At 48.5% G+C, this 24,476-nt stretch overlaps 1 protein-coding gene across 1 annotated transcript in view; it reads left to right on the top strand.

Annotated features, from left to right (window-relative positions):
• The window catches only part of THOC2 (THO complex 2), a 780,683-nt gene that overhangs the window by 218,083 nt on the left and 538,124 nt on the right, over positions 1-24,476 (top strand). The window contains exon 9 of the mRNA XM_029607862.1: positions 16,973-17,065. Within this exon, the coding sequence (XP_029463722.1) occupies positions 16,973-17,065 (93 nt within the window). The remainder of the gene's footprint in view (positions 1-16,972; positions 17,066-24,476) is intronic.

The following is a 24,476-nucleotide window of genomic DNA, read 5'->3' as shown; positions in this document are numbered from 1 at the left end:
GGAGACGCAGAGACTAGAGGCTACAACCCAAGAAAGAGATCTAGGCATCATAGTGGATAACACATTGAAATCGTCGGTTCAGTGTGCTGCGGCAGTCAAAAAAGCAAACAGAATGTTGGGAATTATTAGAAAGGGAATGGTGAATAAAACGGAAAATGTCATAATGCTTTTGTATCGCTCCATGGTGAGACCGCACCTCGAATACTGTGTACAGTTCTGATCGCCGCATCTCAAAAAAGATGTAATTGCGATGGAGAAGGTACAGAGAAGGGCTACCAAAATAAGGGGAATGGAACAGCTCTCCTATGAGGAATGACTAAAGAGGTTAGGACTTTTGAGCTTGGAGAAGAGACGGCTGAGGGGGGATATGATAGAGATGTTTAAAATCATGAGAGGTCTAGAACGGGTAGATGTGAATCGGTTATTTACTCTTTCGAATAATAGATTAGGGGGCACTCCATGAAGTTAGCATGTGGCACATTTAAAACTTAATCGGAGAAAGTTCTTTTTACTCAACGCACAATTAAACTCTGTTGCCAGAGGATGTGGTTAGTGCAGTTAGTATAGCTGTGTTTAAAAAAGGATTGGATAAGTTCTTGGAGGAGAAGTCCATTACCATTAATTAAGTTGACTTAGAAAATAGCCACTGCTATTACTAGCAACGGTAACATGGAATAGACTTAGTTTTTGGATACTTGCCAGGTTCTTATGGCCTGGATTGGCCACTGTTGGAAACAGGATGCTGGGCTTGATGGACCCTTGGTCTGACCCAGTATGGCATATTCTTATGCTGGTCTTGCCTTCATACCGATGCCTTGTATAATTTTTCCAGACCTCGGCTAGAAGTATAGTAGTGTCAGTATTGGCTATGCATTTGTTGTGGCTGTGCATCTGGCCACAGAAGAGTGGACCAAATCTCATTTTGGGATTTTGCCCTTCTGAGGGAAGCTTCTCTTTGGAGAAGTTGGTGAAGTGTTCAGGTGAATCAAATGCTCATGAGCTGTCTGAAGGCAGGCCTAAGGGGGCTCATAAGGGGTTACCCAGTCTGTAAGCTGTTTGGTAGTAAGTCACAGTCCTTTTAGTCAGGCCGTAGAGGTGCCATTGGCAACTCAGGAGAGCCAAGAGTTTCCAGTGAGGTTCAAGGGGTCTGCTCTCATCTTCCGATTGTTGGAAAATTGTCTGTTTTATGGAGAGTAGAGCTACATTACTATGGACCAGTGAGTCCTAGATATAATAAAGGACAGTTGCACTTTAGAGTTTTCTTGTCCAGTGGTTGATGCGTTTATGGTGACCCCTTATTTCTCACCAAGAAAACAAGAAACAGTAAGAGCGTGTAGCTAGATGGATTCAGGACCAATGGGTTATGTGCTCCCCTGCTAGCAGATGGAGACAGTCAGGTTTCAAAGCTGTCACCCTAGATATACCCCTGCAGTGACCTCAGCCATTCAGTATCTCTCGGAATACTAGCAGATGTGGATTATGTCTCCTATTGGGAACACAGTTCTCTGTAGATGAGGAAAATTTACTTCAAATTTCTACTTTTGAGCCCCGATCTCCTGCAATGATACCTAAGGGTCCCTTCCCTAGTTGAGAATTCCTGAGGTGATTTCTGAGATCCCTCAGAGGTTTGCCTTGGCTGGTAGCTGGTACCTGGTGTGGACTTTGCTGTTGAAACAGCTGAAAGGCAGAGGGTGCAGGAAGCTGAGCATGGTGGTGACGGCCTAAACCCTCTCCCCCTGCAGCCGGAGACCATCTCTGTGCTCAGCTGGTAAGCGTTGAGCCCAGGTACGTAGAGAAGAACTCCTCTTATCCAGAGACGTGGAAAGGCTTTGGTAAGTTTTTCTTTCGTTCTCCTTGCTCAGTGCATTGTACCAACGTCGTTCCCGACCCTGATAGGGTGAAGGAAGGGGGTTTCCGAGCAGGTTGAGCGACCCCCTGATGGGCTAGGCCCCGCTTCAGGCTCGGTGGGTACTCCATGTGTCAGGCCTCTGCAGTGCCATCTTGTGCGTGTTTTTGTTGTGGCGCCATTTTCCCCATTGTCCGATGGTATGCGCGGTGCGGAGTGGTCCTTATGCGCCTAACACACACACTCCTGTGCATATATCTACACGCATAACTGAGCGTATAACTACATGCACATCCAGCCGCTCAGATTTACGTGTGTGGAGAATTCACTTTTGCATGGAAACATTTACTCCATCATAATGGCCGTACAACTGGGAGAGTTCTTAACCTCCCTGGACCTCTCGGAGGCCTGCCTTCCTTTCCCAATCCATCAGGACCACCAGTGTTTCCTACGCTTTGTGGTACTGTGCTGCCCTTCGGCCTGGCAACTGCCCCCAGAACATTCTCCAAAATTATGGTCGTGGCGGTGGCATTCAAGAAGAAAGGGATCCTGGTGCATCCTTACTTAGACGACTGGCTGATTTGGGCGAAGTCGTTGGAAGAGAGCCTCCAGGTGAGCAGCAGGGTCAGGTCCCTCCTATAAGAACTCAGCTGGGTCGTGAACATGGACAAGAGCAGCCTCAACCCCCCCCAGTCCTTAGAGTACTTGGGAGTCCTGTTTGACACCAAGCAGGTCAAGGTCTTCCTCCTTCCCTTGATGATAGGGAAGCTGTTGTGCCAAGTGCCTAGGTTGATGAACACGATGTGCCCCAGGGTGTGGAGCTACCTCCAGGTCATTGGCCTCATGGCGTCAACCCTGGAAGTAGTACCATGGGTGAGGGCACACATGCGGCCACTCCAACATTTCCTACTGTCACGTTGGAATCCACTGTCTCAAGACTACTCGATCTGCCTCCACCTACCGATGGAAGTATGTTCTCTGTTCCAGTGGTGGCTACAGGTAGCTCACCTAAGCAAGGGTGTAAGCCTATCCCCACTGAATTGGATTGCCCTCAAGATGGATGCAAGTCTCCGAGGGTGGGGAGCTCATTGTCAGGAACTGACAACCCACGGGTGATGGACCGAGGAAGAGACGCACTAGAACATAAATCGCCTGGAAGCATGGGCAGTCAGATTAGCGTGCCTGCAGTTCAGCCACAGGCTCCAGGGACAGGCAGTCCACATGATGTTGGACAGCGCAACAACAGTAGCCTACATCAACTGCCAGGGAGGCACCAAAAGCCACCAAGTGTCTAAGGAAATAGACCCCCTTATGGAATGGGTGAAGTTAAATCTACAAGGGATCTCGGCCTCCCACAATGTCAGAGCAGACTTTCTCAAAAGGGAGAGTCGATCCAGGGGAATGGGTGTTGTTGACCAGAGCCTTCCAGCTCCTAGTAGATTGCTGTGGCCTCTCATCCATCGACCTACTGGCCACATCTCACAATGCAAAGGTCCCCCCAATTCATCAGTCGCAGACTAGATCAGTGCTCCCAAGGAGATCAATGCCCTTGTCCAGACCTGGCCAAAGGAGGACTTACTAATACGCCTCCCCCCTCCCCCCCGTGGCTCCTGCTGGGCAAGATTATTTATTTATTTATTATTTCTTTTATTTAATGGTTTTTATATACCGATAACCGTTTGCACATCATATCGGTTTACAAGGAACACTGTAATTACATAGTATAGGATTACAAGGAACATTGAGAGTATAAAGCATAATATAACTGATATAGGAAATAAACCTTTTACATAGAACAATTTGTAGCATGTAGGGTTAACATATGTATATCTATAAAATACAGTATAAACTTTGCATCCCTTGTTTAACCCCCCTTATCCCTGTAACCTTATTTTGTTAACCGTTATGATGGTGTTATTTTGACATTTCCGAATGACAGTATATAAAACTCATTAAATAAATAAATAAATAAACATATTATGAGGCGAGAAGATAGAGTAGGTGTTTAAAAGTTTAAATGGAGCGGATGGATGCAAGAAGGGTTGACGAGTATGGATAAGAAACTATATACATATTTTACAAATAATTAGAGGTGGGAGCATATGGGGCATATGGGGCATATAATAGTAAAAGATGGGGCTGAAAAGCTGTATGTAGAAGGAAGGTGGGATTAAGAAAAGGTCATTCTTAAGAAGTCCAGGTCAGGAGGTAGGAACTAAGGCGGTTTAAGCACAAGGAGAGCATGGGAGGGGCCATGGATGAGGGTGAGTTGGAGCAGAGCGGGTACTTAGTCGAAGGCCTATTTAAAGAGCCATGTTTTATTTATTTATTTATTTTTAAACTTCTGAATGCATGTTTCTATGTGTAGGTCAGGTAGCATTGCATTCCATAATGCAGGACCAACTAACGAGAATGCTCGATCCCTTGTGGAGGAGAGATGTGTAGATTTAGGGGATAGTGTGTGGAGTGTTCCTTGATAGGCGGATCTGGTAGGTCTGTTGGATGTGTGGAAGTGGAGGGAAACGTGTAGCCATTGTGTGTTTTCGTTGTATAGGGTCTTGTGTATAAGTGAGAGGCTTTTGTAGCGAATTCTTGAGGAAATAGGGAGCCAGTGGAGATTCTTTAGAATGGGAGTAATGTGATCTTTCTTGTGGGTATTGGTGAATATTCTGGCTGTAGCAGTTGTAGGGGTTTGGTGGAGGTGGGGCGGCCTAGTAGGAGGAAGTTACAAAAGTTGATTTTGGAGAAGATTATGGTTTGAAGAACGGTTCTAAAGTCATTACCATGTAGGAGGGGTTTTAGCTTCTTTAAAATATGGAGTTTGAAATAGCATTCTTTTAGGGTGGATTTTATGAATGCTTTTAGATTCAGTTGGTTGTCGATGGTGACACCCAGGTTTCATGTATGAAGGGGGGGGGGGGGGGGATGAAGGGTTGGAGTCTGTGTGGGGAAAGAGGCGGGGATCAGTGGAAATGACAGTGAGTTCTGTTTTGGCAGTGTTAAGCGCTAGGTGCATGTTAGTGAGTAGTTGATTGATTGAGGCTAGGCAGTTGTCCCAGATCGTTAAGGCTTTAGGTAAAGAGTCGGTGATGGGGATGAGGATTTGGACATCATCTGCATAAATGGAAATGGGTGATACCTAGGTTAGATAGGAGTTTGCAGAGGGGTAACGTAGATGTTGAAAAGGGTAGAGGATAGTGCAGAGCCTTGAGGAACGCCTCGGGATATGTTAATAGGATCAGATTCGTTGTTACCCAGCTTGACCTTGAATTGTCTATTTTCAAGGTAGGATTTAAACCAGAGTAGTGCTGTCCCTGTTATGTTGATGTCAGAGAGTAGGTTTAACAGAATTTTGTGGCTGATGGTGTCAAACGCGGATGAAATGTCAAGCATTGCTAGGAGGTAGGAGTGCCCTTTGTCTATGTCTTTGAGTATGGTGTCAGTGAGTGTTAGTAGGAGTGTTTCCATGCTGAAGAATTTACGGAAGCCAGATTGTGATGAAGATAAGATTTTGTGGTTATCTAGGTGTTCCGAAAGACGGGTGTTGACTATATTTTTTGTGATTTTGGCTAGAAATGGGAGGTTAGAGATTGGACGAAAATTGGAGAGTTCTGTGGGGTCGAGGTTGGGTTTCTTCAGTATGGGTTTGACTGCTGCTTGTTTTAGGGTGGGGGGGGGGGGGACATGGCCTTGTGTGAGGGAGCAGTTGATGATCTCAGCTAGGGGTTTCGCTATTATGTTGGGAATGGTTAGTAGGAGTTTGGTTTGAATGGTGTCAGATGGGTGAGTGGAGGGTTTGATTTTCTTTAGTAGGGATTCTATTTCGGAGGAAGAGAGATGGTTTCAAGGGAATCAAGGCTGGCTGTAGAGTTTATGGGGAGCGAGTTGGAGGTGTCAGCGGGGAAACTTTGCAGTAAGCTTGGAGATTTTGTTATGGAAGAAAAGGGCAAGGTCGTCACATTTGCTCTTGGAGTTGGTGTCTGAGGGGTGTTTTGAGGAGGTGTTAGTGAGGTCGGAGATAATGGAAAAGAGGGCTTTGGCATTGAATTGGTCATCATGGATTTTCAGGGCATAGAAGTCAAGTTTTGTTTTTAGGTTGGTGATTCTGTAGGAATGCATGGAAGTTTTGTAGGAGGCGAGTAGTGAGGGAGTGGGGTGCTTTCGCTATTGTCTGACTTTCATTCTAAGATCATTTTTCAGTTTTTTAAATTCAGGTGAGTACCATGGCTTTTTGTTGTTGCGGGATGGGTTATTGTTTTTGATGTGAGGGGACAGATTTTGTTGGCAATATCATTAGTGATGTTGTACCAGGAGGACAGAGTGGAACTTGTGTTTGATAGGTCAATTTTATTGGGGATGTCGGTGCATGAGGCGATTAAGTCCTCTCTGGTGCAAGTTTTACGGAATTGGAAGGAGTGGCTGTGTGATGGTGGGGTAGGTGATGTTTTCTTTATGGAGAGAGTGATGTTTATAAAATTGTGGTCAGACCAGAGAAAGGGGGAGCTGGTGGGAGTTTGCGTGGTGATTATGCTAGAGTTTGTGAAAATCAGATCTAGAGTGCTTTATGGGTGAGAAAGTTAATGATTTGTTTAAAGCCCATCGTATCGAAGGAGGAGATAAAGGCTTCACATGAGGGTGAGATGGGTTTGTTATTTACGTGGAGGTTGAAATCTCCAAGTATGATGGCAGGTAAATTGAGGTCTGTGTGTTCTGCAAAAAATTCAATAAGGGGGGAGGCGTTACTTTCAAGGAGACCAGGTGGGGTGTAGATTAGGCATACTTGGAGCTGGGAAGATTTAAAGAACCAATTTCTTATTTGGGGGTGGTGTTGACCATTTGAAGGCTTAGTCTGAGGTCTCTTTTGGCAGCGAGGAGTATGACACCTCTTTTCTTGGGTCAGGGAATGGAGAAAATGTCGTAAGTGTGTGTGTGGGTAGTTGGTTTAGGAGTGTGATGTCAGTATGTTTGAGCCATGTTTCTGTGACAGCACAAAGGTTTGGTTTGGAGTCTGAAAGGATATCATTAAGATTGTGCATTGAAGAGTATTAGGGAGAACAGTGTGAGACCCATAAGTTGTATGAAGGGGGATGCCATGATGGGGATCAGAGCTCTTGTATGGTTGGGAGCGGTGATAGTGGGGGGGGGGGGGGGGGGGGTTTACTGAGATTGCGTGGGGTGTATTTAAGTATGAGGATGGGTAAAGGTGGCAACATTGTCAGAGTGTGGGGGAAGGGAGGTGGAGTGGAGTGTGTCTGGTGCTGGTGTGAGTACCGAGATGAAGGGTTGATGGCTGGCGAAAGGTTGTCGTTTCAGGGAGGAGAGGTGCCAGCGGTTCCTCGGGTGGGGATTAACAGGAAGTCTTGAGGGTGTCTGAATTGAAGGGACTTGGCTGATAGGGGAAGCTGCAGCTCTAATGGGGAAGGGGAGAAAGAGCAGGGTGTCAGTGGTGTAGAGGCTGGAAGAGGAGGGAAGAAGGGAAGTGGCTGGTAAGTGGCGGCACTAAGGGGGGCACAAAGGGGCAAGCCCCTTTGGTCACGCTCCTGCGGTCGCGGCCTACTTTTAACTCGATGGGGGCCAGCAAAGGTGACGGGGAGGCAGTCCCAGGGTTCGGGGAGGGTAGGCCTTGCCTGGAGGGTCCCCTGATGACGGCGGTCACGGCGTGCGCCGATCCGGTGGCTCGCAAGATCGAATACCACAGGGGATGGTCCTTCTGATGGCTTCGGATTGGCACAGATACCCGTAGTATGCAGACATGTGGAGGATTCTTGTGGAGAGTCCCCTTCGCCTCCCCATGCACTGGGACCTTCTCCAACAAGGTCCGGTCTTTCACGAGGACCCAACTCGATTCTGTCTTACGGTCTGGCCTTTGAGAGGGCTCGCCTGACGAAGTAGGGATAATCCCACCTTGCTCCGCATGCGGAAGTTATCAACGTCCGTGGTGTACATATGGATCTGGAGAATATTTGAGCCCTGGTGTGAGGACCACAGGTGCCCCCAAGAACGACCAAGATCCCTATGATTCTGGAATTCTTACAGTATGTCTTGAACAAAGGATTGTCCCTCAACTCCTTGAAGGTCCAGGTGGCGGCTCTATCCTGTTTCAGGGGAGAGGTGAATGGAACTCGCCTGTCTATGCATCCGGACTTGGCCCGTTTCCTAAAAGGGGTTAAACACCTCCGACCACCCTTAAAGTGGCTGGTCTCCCCATGGAACCTTAATCTAGTATTAGACTTTTTAACAGTGCCTTCCTTTAGGCCACTGTACAGTCTGTCTCTATGCCTAGTAACACTGAAGACTGTATTCTTGGTGGCAATATGCTCGGCTCATCGCATCTCTGAACTATAGGTGGTCATGTTGGGAACCGTTCCTCCGGTTCACTCCAGGAACGTGTGGCTTCACCCTGTCCCTTCCTTCTTACCAAAGGTAGTCTCGGAGTTTCACCTGAATCAGACTATCTCCTTACCATCCTTGGTTGGATGCAAGGTCACGGAGGACTACCACCTACTGTGCCACTTAAACGTCAGTAGGCTTCTAGTATGGTACCTGGAATGCTCAGAATCGGTGCACAAGACTAGACAGCTTGTTTGTCCTTCATGGGGGGAAGAAAACAAGGCGAAGCAGCTTTGTGAGCTACCATAGCTCACTAGATCAAGGACTTGATCACGGGAGCTTATGTGGCGGCAGGGAAGCCGTTACCCCTTTAGGTCAAAGCTCATTCCACTAGGGCTTGGGCCGTATCCTGGATGGAAACTAAGCTACTGTTTCCTGTCATCATCTGTCGAGCAGTGAAATGAACTTCTTGCACACCTTTTCCAGGTTCTATCGCCTGGATGACCAGGCCAGAGAGGACGCAGCCTTTGCGAGGGGGAGTGCTAACTGGACAGCGGGCAGCCTCCCACCCCGTTCGGGAGTAGCTTTTGTACATCCCATTGGTCCTGAGTCCATCTGACTACACGCTAGGAAATGGAGAAATTACTTACCTGATAATTTCGTTTTCCTTAGTGTAGACAGATGGACGCAGCATCTCACCCATGGCTGCCTAGGAGAGGCACCAAGGGAATCGCCCATGAGGTAAATCTCTATTCCATGTAGTTATGGGTAAGCTGTTACCCTATTCCTAGTTCAGGGCATCTATAGTATTGCTGAGATTCAGCACTTATGTTGGTTGAGTACAGTTGTGGTCTCCAGTTTTTAATCAAGTTTTTAATCTATCCAAATTCTAATCAAGTTCTTCAATAATATGTTCACAATGGCTTTTTGAAGAGAATACTGAATGGCTGAGGTCACTGCAGGGGTATATCTAGGTGACGTCAGCTTTGAAACCTGACTCCATCTGCTAGTAGGGGAGCACATAACCCATTGGACTTGAGTCCATCTGTTTACACTAAGGAAAACAGAATTATCAGTAAGTAATTTCTCCATTGGATTGGATTCTCCTATTGACGACAGTAGTGCCTGTGCCAAAGGTGGAATGGGGGCTCGATTGTTATTCCTATTTATTTTGTGGTACCAAAGAAGAAGGACCTGTTCTGACCTATCCTAGATTTAAAGAAGGTGATAATATCAAAAGAATATAAGATTTGCCATACTGGGTCAGACCGAACATATACCTTTTATGTGAGATATATGTTGTTCAAAGAAGATAATGGTATTGTGTGGCTGTTTTTCACTTGAGGGGGTCTGGCCTAGTTTTTGGTTCACATAAGAGTTTATTAACCCCTGCTCATTGGGGTGTGTTTGTTTTGGGTTTGATATGGAAATACTAAGGACTACAGTTAGCACAGTGCCTTAAGTAGGCACTTCAAGTAAATCTTTTATTCTTTGTCTCCGTCTGCTGGTAAGGAAGAAAAAACAATCCATCTGGACTGGTCTGGTAGGACTCAAGGAAAGAAAATCAGCAGGTAAACCAATTTTTCCTTTTTTTTTTTCTTTGTTTTGTCTGGGAACCTGCCATTTTTAGGCCATGGTTCCTTGTGATAGTCCATCTGGTCAGTTTTTTGTTCTTTTTTAGGTATCTTTTCTGAATCCTGTCCCCACACTTCTCAATTCACCCCTCCCCCACATGTGCATGCCCCCACCACATACTGCCCAAATGACACCATCCAGCCCCTTTCGCACACAGTCCTGCCACACTAACTCCTGACTACTCAAACACCCACAACCCCCCCCCCCCCCACACAGACCACCATACTACCTAAAGAACCCCCACACACCCCGTCACAACTACATTCCTTGCTTACACTGGCCTCCCTCCTCCCCCCTACATACCCCCCTACTCACCCCCCTACTCATTCTAGAAATCTGTTATATTTAAAAGCGTTTCCAAAGTCCTGCATCTGCATGCTTTCCCTGCTTATTCGTTGCATACAGCCCTTAGCTCAAGAGTACCCCATATGTGTCTGGTGATTTTATTTTAAGAGAAAAAGTAGTTTATTCGTGGTGTCTGAAGACAGGGACACATTGCCCCTCCCCTCTTCTAAAGTTGAGCTCTTTGAGTGAATTATAAGACTTGAAGCGTGCTGTGTACTTGGGGCATACAGGAGCTATCATTTATAACCAGAAGTATTTTTCAAACACTGAAAGCTATGGAAAGCAACAAATTAACACTAACTTTGCCTACTTGTGTGGCTTGTAATATCTCTACCTAAGGAGGAGGACACTTGGTGCAGGTAAGCAACTTTGCTTTATCTATGTGGAGCTATTTTAGCAGCATTATGACTCTCGTAAACCGCTGTAACATTTTTTTTCTTTTAGCTTTAAGATGTAAACATCTTTATTTTCCTGGCGTGTAGCCAGATGGACTCAGTACAAATGGGATAGTATCCGCGTGCTAGCAGTTGGAGACGGATCTGACGTCAGCACGGGGTATATAGCCCCACAGGAAGCGTAGCGATTCAGTAATTTCCGTCTCCAAAGCAGATTGGAGTGCCTGCACGCTGGTTGAGCGTGCTTTCCAAGACTACTTTAATTTTTTATTTTTTCTTATCATTCTAGATTCTACTTTACCTATCTACACGACTATTGAGCCCCGTGCTCCTCAGGGGATACGTCCCTCCCCCCAGTTGAGCTTCCCGGGGTGATTACCGTGGTCCCCCGGACGTGGAAGTCCTCGGTCCGGCCGAACCGCGGCAGGGGCACAGCCCCCGGGCGAGGCTTGGGTGAGGCTTCGAGGCCCTCGGTCCCGGCGTGGATGAGGTAGCGGGTGCAGTTCCTCAGTCGCGGCGGTGAGGTGGTCCCTCCCCCCCGCAGCCGGAGACCGCCTAAGTTCCAGCCAGGAAGCGCCGAAGATCTGGTAAGGCGTACATCTCTTCTTACGGGTCTCCGAAGTATAGAGGATCGGCGGCGTGGCAAGCCGTGGAGGACGCCATTTTGTGGCCTTGTTCAGGTATTCCGCGCCCGTAATAGGCGCGGCTTTCTTCCTCCTTGTGCGTATATTGCATTGTTTCTGTGCATGCATATTGGCTGCCACTGTGAGTATATTGTTAGCCGCATATTGCTGAGAGCCTATTGACGGCCATTAAGCGTATTTTGGCTCACTGCTTAGTGCTGCAAGCCTATTGAATGCCATTGAGCGTATATTACTAACTGCTTAGTGCTGAAAGCCTATTGAATGCCATTGAGCGTATATTGCTAACTGCTTAGTGCTGAAAGCCTATTGAATGCCATTGAGCGTATATTGCTAACTGCTTAGTGCTGAGTGCCTATTGCTTATTGTTGCGCGCTTGTTCTATTCAGCGCCTGTTGCTGCCGCATATTATTCTTATTGTGCGCCTGTTGTATTAAGCGCCTATTGCTGTCGCATATTGTTCCTATTGTGCGCCTGTTGTATTGAGCGCCTATTACTGCCGCACATTATTATTATTGTGCGCCTGTTGTATTCCGCGCATCTTGCTACCGCTTATTCTTGCGCGCTTGTTATACTCGGAATGGATCAGAACGCAGCCGCATCTTCAGCGGCGGCGCCGCTTGTCTCAGGCCGCTTGTCTCAGGCACGTGGCTCTAAGGTGGCATGCAGAGCAGAGCCACGTGCAGTACTGCGCCAGATTCCCTATGTGCTCAATATGAGGAGGCCGGGGGACCCTCAGGCCAGGACCGGTCTCAGCCGCAGTTTATTGACAGTTCCCCAGGGGCTACCCCGGATTTGGGGGGCAGTCTCGACCAATCAGGAATCCCGGGGGATCTTGTACCCCGGCGATTAGAGGCTGCTTCAATTTCCTGGGTGGATCACTTTAAGGGGATTCATGCCTTCGTCCAGATGCAGACTGCTTCCCATCCCGGCCCTACTGTCCCTGCTGCTCCTGTTGTTCCTGCGGTTGCTGCGGTGGCTGCGACTGCGGCGGCTGCCGCTGCGGTGGCAGCGCCTATGGATCCTGTTCCTGGACCCTCACAGTCTTATCGGGAGCGGGACCTCCTGCTGCTGGACAGTCCAGATCAATCGGACCAGGAGGTTTCACCGGACGAGTCCGAACTCCCGGAAGAGGGGGACCTTCCCCCAGGGACTGAGCCATATAGAACCATGAGGCGGTTCTTCCCTAAGGAGGATCTCTCCGACCTGGTGTCTCAGTGTCTGGCGGAGTTGGATATAACTGGTCCCAGCGCTTCGGTACCTTCTGCACAGAACCCCCTGCTGGAAGGTCTTCGTCCTACAGCCCGCCATTTTCCATTCTTGCAAGCAGCTCAACAACTGATAGATTTGGAATGGGCAACACCGGCGGCTTCATTCAAAGGGGGCCGGGTCCTGAAGGGCATGTACCCATTGGCACCGGCTCTCCAGGACCTGCTGGAGTGTCCGCAGGTGGACACCTTGATTAGCGCTGTAATCAAGCGCACTACCATTCCAGTGGAAGAGGGGACGGCCCTCAAGGAGCCTCATGACCGGTGAATGGACGCCATTCTGAAACAAACTTTTGAGGTGGCAGCTCTTTCTTTGCGGATTGCGGCCTGCTGCACAGTGGTGACACGTGCCTGCTTGACCCAGGTCAGGAACAACGCTCCAGCGGCTGACATGGAGTCAGCCTTTTCCTTTCTCACAGATGCGGCATCGGATTTGGTCCGGACTACAGCTAAGGGGATTTCATCCTCCGTAGCCGCCAGGAGGCAGCTCTGGATCCGGACATGGTCAGCTGATGCGCCTTCGAAGTCTCACCTCAGCAGGTTGCCCTTTAAGGGCTCGTTTCTGTTTGGCAGTGACCTTGATAAGCTAGCCATTACTTGGGGTGCCTCTCCAGTGCCTAGACTGCCGGAAGATCGGTCCAGAAGGGGACAGCGCTCCTTTCCAAGGCCCTCCAGGGGCAGGAGTTCACAACGCTTTGTTCCGTATAGGGGTCCCTATCAGGCGACAAGTCCTCAGGCCAGGAATCAGTCCTTTCGGACCAAGCAGCGCAAGAGGGGGGCTGGTCCGGGCTCGGGTCCCGGTCGCGCCTCACAATGAGAATTTGCCGATTCATCTGGGGGACGGGGCCATAGGGGGCAGGTTGACCCTCTTCTACCCCAGATGGGTCGAGATCACGTCGGACCAGTGGGTCCTCGCCATTATCCGGGAAGGATATTATCTGGACTTTCATCATCTTCCTCCGGACAAGTTTGTGGAATCCTCATGTCCCATGGACAAGAAGGCAGCATTGGAAGCTACCCTGGCGAGGCTCCTGTCCTTGAACGCCATCATCCCAGTACCTGCCTGGGAAGTGAATTCTGGACACTATTCCATTTATTTCATGGTACCCAAGAAAGGGGGCACCTTTTGGCCTGTCCTGGACCTCAAGTTCGTCAACCGATACTTACGGGTACCGAGGTTTCGCATGGAAACTGCGCTCTGTGAAAGCTGCTGTCCAGCCCGGAGAATTCCTCACGGCATTAGACCTGTCAGAAGCCTATCTTCATATTCCGATCCATCCAGATCATCAGCGCTACCTGCGCTTCAAGGTTCTGGGCCGCCACTTCCAGTTTCGGGCTCTACCCTTCGGGTTGGCCACGTCACCACGGACATTCACCAAAGTGGTAGTAGTGGTTGCTGCGGCACTCAGGCGGGAAGGGATTCTGGTCCATCCCTACCTAGACGATTGGCTGATCAGGGCGAAATCTCGAGAGGAGAGCCTTCGGACAACCGACAGAGTGATCGCCCTTCTGGAACGCTTGGGCTGGGTAATCAACCTCAGCAAGAGCTGCCTACAGCCTTCCCAATCACTAGAATATCTGGGAGTGCAGTTCGACACCCGGGCAGATACGGTCAGTCTTACGACCAAGAGAAAGTTGAAACTTCGGCAGCGTATCCAGTATCTGATGGGAGCCAGTCGGCCCATAGCCTGGGATTATCTGCAGGTTCTGGGTCTCATGGCATCCACCCTGGACGTGGTGCCTTGGGCGCGGGCCCATATGAGACCTCTACAGCATTCCCTGCTCTCTTGCTGGAGCCCCCGTCGACGGGACTATTCCACGCACCTTCCTCTACCAGCCAGAGTTCGGACCCAGTTGCGGTGGTGGTTGCAGTCCAACCACATGAGCAGGGGGTCGAAGATGTCCTCGCCCACGTGGACCTTGCTCACCACGGATGCCAGCCTGAGCGGCTGGGGAACACATTGCGAAGAACTCACCGCGCAAGGGCGATGGAACAGGGAGGAGTCCACGTGGAACATCAATCGCCTGGAGGCCCGGGCAGTCCGATTGGCATGCCTTCGATTCGCTCACAGACTGAGGCACAGAGCTGTCAGAGTGATGTCCGACAACGCCACCACGGTGGCCGACAGGTATCTCTGGAGATCGCCCCACTGATGATTTGGGCGGAGGCGACTCTTCTGGACATCTCCGCCGTCCACATCGCCGGGAAGGACAATACCACAGCGGACTTCCTCAGCAGAGAAAGGCTAAATCCGGGAGAGTGGCAGCTGTCACCCACAGCCTTCCAGATGATTGTGGATCACTGAGGGATTCTGGACATGGATTTATTGGCGGACAAGTCCAATGCGCAAGTACCCAGATACTTCAGCCGCAGGCGCGACCCGTTCTCGCACGGAATCGATGCCCTGGTCCAGCCGTGGCCGCCAAGGACTCTGTTATACGCCTTTCCTCCGTGGCGTCTGCTGGGCGCCTTCGTCCGCAAAATTCAGAAACACCAGAGCCTAGTTCTTCTAGTGGCACCAGACTGGCCAAGAAGACCCTGGTACGCGGACATGAGAAGACTACTGGCAGGGGATCCTCTTCCCCTGCCTCCTCTCCGGGACCACCTACGTCAAGGTCCCATCCTACACGAGGATCCAGTTCAATTCTCTCTTACGATCTGGCCATTGAGAGGGCTAGACTGAAGAAAAGAGGTTACTCGGGGCCCGTGATTGATACACTCCTCCGAGCTCGCAAGTTTTCCACATCCCTCACCTACGTACGGATCTGTAGAGTATTTGAAGCATGGTGCGACACTCACGGCACCAATCCACAAGCCACCACAATACCTATTGTGTTGGATTTCCTGCAGGATGGACTTCAGAAGGGTCTCTCCCTCAGCTCCATCAAAGTTCAGGTGGCGGCACTGTCTTGCTATGGTCCCAGGAGGGACGGCAAGACCATCGCCAAGCACCCAGATGTTTCTCCTTTCCTGCAAGGAGTCAAACATATTCGTCCGCCACTAAAGTGGCCTGTGCCCTTATGGAACCTCAATCTTGTTTTGGATTTCCTCGCGGGATCCACCTTCAGACCCCTTCGGGGCCTGTCTCTCCGTTCTCTAACCTTGAAGATGGTATTCCTATTGGCGGTCTGTTCGGCACGCCGCATCTCGGAGCTGCAAACACTGTCCTGCCGTGATCCCTTTCTCAGAATCACTCCTGAGGCTATTCATCTTCGTACAGTTCCCTCCTTTCTACCTAAAGTGCTTTCCCAATTTCATCTTAACCAAACCATATCCTTGCCCACCACGGCGGGTTTGAAGAAATCTGAAGAAGGCCGGTTATTACGCCATCTAGACATTGGCAGATTGCTGCTCAGATATCTGGAAGTGACGCAAGACCTGCGACAGACGGACCATCTGTTCGTCCTACACAGCGGGAAGAAGCAAGGTGAAGCGGCCTCGCGGCCCACCATCACTCGCTGGATTAAGGAAGTTATCCGAGCAGCTTATGTGGAGGCTGGGAAGTCTCCGCCTCTACAAGTCAAGGCTCATTCTACCAGAGCACTAGCAGCATCCTGGGCGGAGTCCAGGATGCTATCGCCTGCAGAGATCTGTAAAGCGGCGACATGGTCCTCTCTCCATACCTTTTCCAGGTTCTACCGTCTGGATGTCCAGGCCAGGGAGGAGTCCGCATTTGCAAGGGCGGTCTTACATGGTCCTCCAGCAGCCTCCCGCCCAGGCTGGGAGTAAAGCTTTGGTACATCCCATTTGTACTGAGTCCATCTGGCTACACGCCAGGAAATGTTGAGATTACTTACCTGATAATCTCCTTTTCCTTAGTGTAGACAGATGGACTCAGCATCCCGCCCAGCTGCCTGTGCACATGGGTATCACCGATTCAAGGTAAGCCATGTCATCTGTTTCCATAAGAGCGTACACTCTACCAGGTGTCCACGCCTTCCGGTTGGGAATGCTGGCGGTCTCCAGCTACTATCAATCGGTCAGGGGAATCCTGTTTCACTTTTTGACTGAGCGTCAGTACACACATCTATAACAGCTTTTGCAAGGAAGATTACTGAATAGCTACGCTTCCTGTGGGGATATATACGCCCCCGTGCTGACGTCAGATCAGTCCCCAACTGCTAGCACGCGGATACTATCCCATTTGTTCTGAGTCCATCTGTCTACATTAAGGAAAAGGGGATTATCAGGTGGTAATCCCAACATTTGTTCAGTTCAGTTTTCAATACTGATGTACATGAGCTATACTGAAAGCCTTTAAGAACCACATATTGCTTCCAAACCTTAGATTGCATTAGATTGGTTTAAGAGAGTACACAGAGATAAAACGTGTTTGAATATACAAATCTAATGCAACCATATTGTGTCTTGGTCTACACTTTAGAAGACAGGACTAGTTAGGCGCTGTTGATGAAAAGCTGGTTCTTTTTATATGGTTTATTAATCAAGCATGTTCTTTAATTTGTGTTTCTAAACTTTTAAACTTTTTTTTTTTTTTTTAAACATTATAGGAACCTAGTGGAGAGACCCCCACCTCACTGTACAGAGTAGCTGCAATCCTTTTACAACATAATCTTATAGAACTTGATGATCTTTATGTCCATGTAAGTTATGGCACTGCCTTTAAATATATGATGTTACTTATAGTATTGTTCTGTAGGAAACTTTAGTGGTTATACCAAATAACAGCTAACTAAGATGTTTCAGGAAGAAAGATGTAAATTTTAATTATTTGTTAGATCTCATGGTAAAATTTAGTATTATAATTTCTATTAAAATGGCATATACTTTATAAAAGGATTCTCACATTATATCTGTGACAAAGCACTGTAGAAATAATTCTTCATATATTTTTAAATAATTACACAGGTTCCTCTCTGTTCCCTATGCTCTTTAAACATCTATCTCTTACCGCTATGCCAGCTCCTCTCCAGCCTCAATCTAAAACATTTTCTATTGCTGACGATATTCAGATAATAATCCCTGTTAAAGACACATACTTGAAAAGACTAGATCACTGGGAAACTGCCACAACAAATCAAACTCCTCCTCACTAATCTAAACTTAGTATTAAATTCCTCCAAAACCGAGCTCCTGCTCATCTCTCCCGAGAACAGTAACATCACTTCCACTCACCCTGGCATCCCAGAATCCACGCAACCTGAGAGACCTTGAGTTTTAATCAATCGGATGAATTTGAAAGCTTCTGTCAACAAAACTACCAAAGACTGTTTTCACAAACTCCAAGTCTTGAAAAGGATAAGACCTCTCTTTCACTTGCAGGACTTTAGAACAATCCTTCAGGCATTAGTTTTCTCAAAGTTAGACTATTGCAATTCTATCCTACTAGGTCTCCCTTCCTCCTATACCAAACCGCTTCAGATGGTACAAATGCGGCAGCACGAATATTAACAAACACCAGAAGAAGAGATCACATCTCCCCTATCCTAAAAAGCCTTCATTGGCTGCCAGTGCACTTCAGAATTCTCTACAAATCCATCTCAGGTATCTACAAAATCATTCATCAACATATTTCTATCGACCTGCAAATTCCTCTCCTCTTACACAATTCTTCAAGACCTACCAGAGATGCATATAGAGGTTCACTCCAGGTTCCTCCAACCAAAGCCACTAGACATATTACCTTGAGAGATCGGGCCCTCTCTACCGCAGGAACCCTGCCTCCCAACCTTCAGGAAGAGACTTAAGACTTGGCTCTTCAAACAAGCTTTCCCGGACTCCAGCTAATGTCCTTCAACTTCAAGTTCTATAACACAACCAGCTCATTTAACTGTTCGTTGTAAATATTTAAAATGCTATTAACCTTTTCTTTTTCCTTCCTCTCCCAGTTTAAGCATCCCTGTTTTTTGTAACTGCTGTGTCCGCACTACAGTTTCCAGTTTGTTTTTTCTTTCTATGCACCACTGTTTTAATGTAAATCAGCATGATGTGATTTTATCATGAATGCCGGTATATAAAAACCTTAAATAAATAAATAAATTACATTTTAAGATTTCAGGCTACATGTATGCGCATACTGAAAAATGATTGAATTGGATCAGGTTTGAAACTTGTAAGGATAGCATCATGTAATCCTGTTTATCTTATGTGCATGTGTCTTCCAGTCTAATGTACAGAATGTCTATCCCTGCCCCCCCCCCCTTTTTGATATTCACTTTTTTGATACTTTATTGCATTAACTTTTAATAAGTTTGTTGTTGCGCCCGTCGGTCACAGATAACTGCGACCTTTGCTGCTCAACTCATTTTGCCCAGTAGCTCAGATTTCTGGCTAAGATGGCCGCCTCTGCCTCCGAAGACCACTACGGAGAATCCATCCCAGGTCTTTCTGATGCCGATCCCCCTGGCAATCCTGGTATGGCGAGGCGATCCCGGTCGCCATCTTGAATCTGGTGTAACCTAGGGCAAGCGCGCACGCCTGCCTCCTTCTTATGCACGTCATTGGCGGGAGCCTCGGGGGCGTCCCCTCCGCATGGTGTCACTGCCCTTGTGTATTTAAACCTACTGGACTTTCCTACGTACGAGTTAGCAAGGATTCCATTTTGCTTAATTCCTTTACTCTGAGACACTTCGCATCACTGTTCCTGCGTTCCAGGCTGAGTGACTCGGGTACCTTCTCCTCGGGGGCCTTGCTGTACTCAGGGCTTACCCACTTCTTGGAGAGCCTCTTCTGCTGTCTCACCTTCACCAGCTAAGTGAGTTTCTCCCACATTGGACCTCCGCTGCTGCTACAATGAATTCTCTACTGCATTGTGACCACATCTGTCTTGCTGGTGGATCCTCGGGTTACCCCGCTCTGCGGACCACTACCGGATCCATGCTGTCTTGTGCCAGTTGCCAACACCTATCTCCGGCCTACCTCGCGCTGTGGACCACTACCGGAGTTACCATGCACAAGGTATACCAGAAGCGAGTACTTTCCCGGTTACCCCGCCCTGCGGGCCACTACCGGAGAATCCATCCCAGGGTCTTCTATTCCAGGACTGAGTTTACAAACCCGCTCCTCGGGTTTCTCTTTGCTGTATAATAAATATTCTTTGACTCCTATGTCCATCACTGGTGAGACCCTGCCTGTCGTGGAGAGTCCCCACAGGGCTTCTCCCTGTGGATGGAGTCAGCTCTCTCCACGACCCAAGGGCCCATAAACCAGGTTAAAACATAACATTTGTGACTAGCTTACTAAGTAAAGTGTTTTAAGTTAATACAATAAAAAGTAGTTCCCTACAGTTTATTTGCCGACTATTATACCCCCTGCAGTGACATCAGCCCACCGGTGTTCTCCATCTCCAGGAGATGGTGGATGTGCATCTCCCAACTGGGGAATTGCTTAAGTTTTCAGAGAGAGAAAATTAATTCGCCTCACTCTCCTGTGGTACCATATGGTCCCTCCCATGTATAATCACCCTGAGGTGATATATATTGGATTTTCCCTCGGATAAGTGCCTTGGTCCGGTTGCTGGTTTTCAGCCAGCGTGGACTTAGCTATAAAAATAGCTGAAAGGCCAGCGGGTGAAGGAAGCTGAGCACGGCGGTGACTGTATCTGCCTTCTCCCCCTGCAGCTGGAGACAGACTCTGAGCTGAGCTCAGGTAAAGCAAAAAAAAAACAAAAACAGGGAAGGAGGGTTTTTTTTGTAGGGATTCCTACTTCCACCAATCTCTGTGTTCGGCGTGCTGATCCAATGTTCTTTCCCGCCTCTGAGGGAGTTTAGGGGACGTGGCAACTTGGGATGAGCAGCCTTTTTGGGCTAGGCCTCACTCTTAGACTTATCACTTTGTGCTGAGTAGTAGGCTGCAGTGGCATTTTCGCTAGTTTCCTGCACATTAGGCTGTCCTCTTTAGGACCGTCTTTTCGTGCAAGTGCGTCCAGTTGTGAGCGGCATTGAGGGTGCTCTGTTTTTGGGTGCTTGTCGACACAGGGTTATATGCTTAAATTTTGGACGCTTCTTTTTTGCAGCTAGAATACAGCTGGATGCACACCTTTTAGTCGCATGTTAAGCGTACTGTGACAGGGCTGATGGCCCCTATAGCTACAAAATCTAAGGGGCCGATTTTAAATCCTTAGCACGCGGGGTACATTTGAACGCGCTACCCGGCGCGCACAAATGTACACCTGATTTTATAATATACATGTGCTGCCGCGCGCATGTTATAAAATCCAGGGTTGGCGCGCGCAAGGGGATGCACACTTGTGCACCTTGCGCGTGCCGGGCCCAAGGGGGAGCCCCGATGGCTTTACCCGTTCCCTCCAAGGCCGCTCCGAAATCATAGCGGCCTTGGTGGGAACTTTTTATTAGCATCCCCCCCCACCTTATTTCGCTGAGTTACGCTTGCCTGTGGCGAGGCGAACCTCCTGCATGACAGCTGTTCCGGAGGACTCGGGACCACCGCCGACCCGCCCCCTCCCATTTTTAAAGCCCCGGGGCTTGTGTGCGCCGCCGAGTCTATACAAAATAGGCTCGGCGCGCGCAGGGGTAGGTTTTCGGGGATTACGTGCGTAACCTTTGAAAAATCTACCCCTTAGCGTCTTACCCTTTGTGCTGCTTGTCATATTCTGGCATCTCAGCCTGGCGTTCCTTCTAACTTGTGCCATTGCTGCTTGGAGGCTCAAGGAAAGTTTTCTTCATCTGATTTTACTAAGCCCGGTTCTTTCCAGCCTGATGCAGGCCTGGGTAAAAACGTGCCAGAATAGGTGCCTGACTTTGGAACTCCACTAAATGGCTTGTCAGTGGGGGAAGGTAGTTCACTGCCACAGGACAGGTGCCTCCTGGTTTTGGCATGGATCCTTCTGCCTTTTCTTAGGTCAGAGTTGCAGGGGGTGACCTCCCGCACACCCGGTGCTGCGGTTAAGCAGCTAGATTGGCGGTCAGACTTCCCGATAGGGACCTGGATGGCACAGATGATGAAGTAAACAGCAGCGAGCCACGAAAGGACAACAAGCTATCTAGAAATTCCTCCGGGGTTAGAACAGTGTAGGACTATGTTGTGGTTCTTTCATAGAGATGAGTTACCAGCTCTGATTTCCCAGACATTAAAGATGCTGGGAATCCTTGGGGTTGACTCCATGTCCGAGCCAAAGAAAGATCCCATTTTGATTTCTTTGCATAAAGCCTCTTGTTTTTTCCCTGTTATGGAGGCCATTCAAGAATTGATTGATCTTGAGTGGGGCGCCACAGAAGCTAATTTCAAAGGAGGACGAGTCTTGGAAGGACTGTGCTCCCTGGATCCAGCTGTGAGAGAACAATTGCGTTTTCTGAAAGTGGATGCGCATGTGTGCACCATCACCAAGTGGATGACTATCCCCGTAGAGGGAGGAGCGGCCTTGAAGGATGCGCACAATAGGAGGATTGAGGTCATCCTTAAGTAAACATTTGAAGCAGTGGCAGTGACTTTGCAGATAGCTTCTTACTGTTCCCTGGTGGCTCACTACTGTTTTGTCATATTGTTTCGCCGACTTCAGATCATTAGACACCATCACCCCAAGGTCTCTCTCTGCTCGTGCACATCAGCCTTTCTCCCCCCCATCGAATACAGTTCATTCGGATTTCCATTCCCCATATGCATGACTCTGCACTTCTTGGCATTGAATCTCAGCTGCCATATCTTCGACCACTCTTCCAGCTTCCTTAAATCCCGTCTCATTCTCTCCACTCCTTCCGGCGTGTCCACTCTGTTGCAGATCTTAGTGTCATCCATAAAAAGACAAACCTTACCTTCTATCCCGTCCGCAATGTGGCTCACAAAGATATTGAACAGGACCGTCCCAACACCGATCCTTGTGGCACTCCGCTTAACACCGTTCTCTCTTCAGAGTAAGTTCCATTACCATCACACATTGTCTTCTGTCCGTCAACCTCCTTCGGTCGAACCTCCACAGGGCGCTGTGGAGAAAGTATCGACGCCTATACCACCACCATGTTCAGCTGCTTTGCGTGCACCAGCTGTTTCGCAGGAATTGTCAGACTTTATCAGACAAGCGATACTCCAGGCCCTTAAAGAACAGATGCCTATTCTGGCGACTTCGCCAGTGCTGTCACCAGTGCTGGTTCTTGAACCGGTGCCGGTGCCCTTACCGAAGCCGGTGATTGCACCGAAGCCGGTGACTACGCAGATGCAGATGACCCCATCGATGCCGGTATTGATACCGATGCTGACGATTCCGGTGATGCTGTTACCTACACCGATTCCAGTTAAGGTGACGCCGGCACGACACCGAAGATTCCGACGCCGTCTATTCCGGTGCTGACACCATCGATGCCAATCTCACCGGGGACCTGGGACATCCAGAACTGGCACTATACCAATTTATAATGAAGAGATTTGATGAGGTAGTCGGTGCTCTTCCTTCCAAACCTGGGAAAGAACACCCTGAGGAGTCACTCTTTGATGACCCACAACCAGGTCCTTCAGGGCTTCCTCGGCCACCTAGCACCTCTCCAGTTTCTCCACCTAGACAAGATCCATATGATTCTTGGAGTGATACACACATAGATACCTCATTTGAAGCTTTCATGTCAGATCCTTCACCACCGGATCCAAGGAAAAAATCTCCACCAGAAGATTTATCATTCACAACTTTTATCCAGGAAATGGCTGACACCATACCTTTCACTTTGGTCACAGAGCAGGACATAAGGCAACAAACATTGGAGGTTCTCCAATTTGTAGACCCTCCAAAGCAAGTGGTAGCCATACCTGTCCATGATGTCCTTCTGGACTTACAACATCGGATTTGGGAATATCCATGCTCAGTGCCTGCTATTAACAAAAGAATGGACACTACATATTTGGTGCAGTTTACTCCTGGCTACCAAAAATCACAGCTTCCCCACCAGTCAGTAGTGGTAGAGTCTGCGCAAAAGAAATCCAAGAGGATAAGGCCACATTCCTCAAATCCCCCAGGTAAAGATCACAGATTCTTGGATTCCCTGGGGCAAAAGGTCTATCAAGGAGCCATGTTAAATTCTAGGATATCTTCGTATCAATTATACATGACTCAGTACCAAAGAAATCTGTGGAAGCAGATGTAGGACTTTATACCATCGCTTCCATCACAACATCAGGAAGCAGCACAGGCAATTATCCACAAAGGGCTGGAGGCTGGCAAGCACGAGGTCCGTGCTGCCTATGACAGATTTGAGACAGCATCTAGAGTTGCTGCATCAGATATAAGTGCAAGACGTTGGGCTTGGCTTAAAGCCTCTGACCTCAGGCCTGAAGTCCAGGACAAATTAGTCGACTTCCCATGTCTTGGAGATAATCTCTTCGGATCCAAAGTACAGGATGCAGTTGCTTTATTAAAGGAGCACACGGAGACCCTGCGACAGCTTTCATCAATTCCGCAGGATCCACCTTCACAGCCATTTCGTAGGCCTCAAAGGAAAGACCCTAGAAGACCCTTCTATCGGCAGAGGCGGTACTACCCTCCAACAACTAGGAGCAGATCTTCTAGGCCGCAACAGAGAACTCCACCTAGGGCGACTAGGCCTCAACCTCCGCCACAGACAGGACCAGCAGCAGGCTTTTGAGGCCTTCCCCAAAGACCGAGCCATCTCTCCAATCCTCATCCAGGGCTTCCAGTAGGAGGTCGAGTATCCTCCTTTTACAACCATTGGGTTCAAATAACAACAGACCAATGGGTACTTGCAATAATATCTTGAGGTTACCAACTCAACGTCCTCTCAATTCCAACAGATTCTCCTCCGAGACCTCTTTTTCTAAGCGAAAATCACATAATCCAATTGCAAGTAGAATTATCCACCCTTCTGAGAGCCAGAGCTGTAGAGCCAGTGCCCCGGACTCAACAGGGCAGAGGATTCTATTCCTGTTATTTCCTCATTCCAAAGAAAAGCGGAGGCCTACGTCCCATTCTAGACCTCAGAAATCTCAACAAATTTCTGAAGAAAGAAAAGTTCAGGATGGTTTCTCTAGGCACCATGCTTCCACTTCTTCAAACAGGAGATTGGCTTTGTTCTCTGGATCTTCAAGACGCTTACG

The sequence above is a fragment of the Rhinatrema bivittatum genome, chromosome 6, assembly GCF_901001135.1.
Source record: "Rhinatrema bivittatum chromosome 6, aRhiBiv1.1, whole genome shotgun sequence".
In the NCBI taxonomy this organism is placed as follows: Eukaryota; Metazoa; Chordata; class Amphibia; order Gymnophiona; family Rhinatrematidae; genus Rhinatrema; species Rhinatrema bivittatum.
The sequence above is the reverse complement of the archived record's forward strand: the minus strand, read 5'-3'. Positions and strand labels throughout refer to the sequence as shown.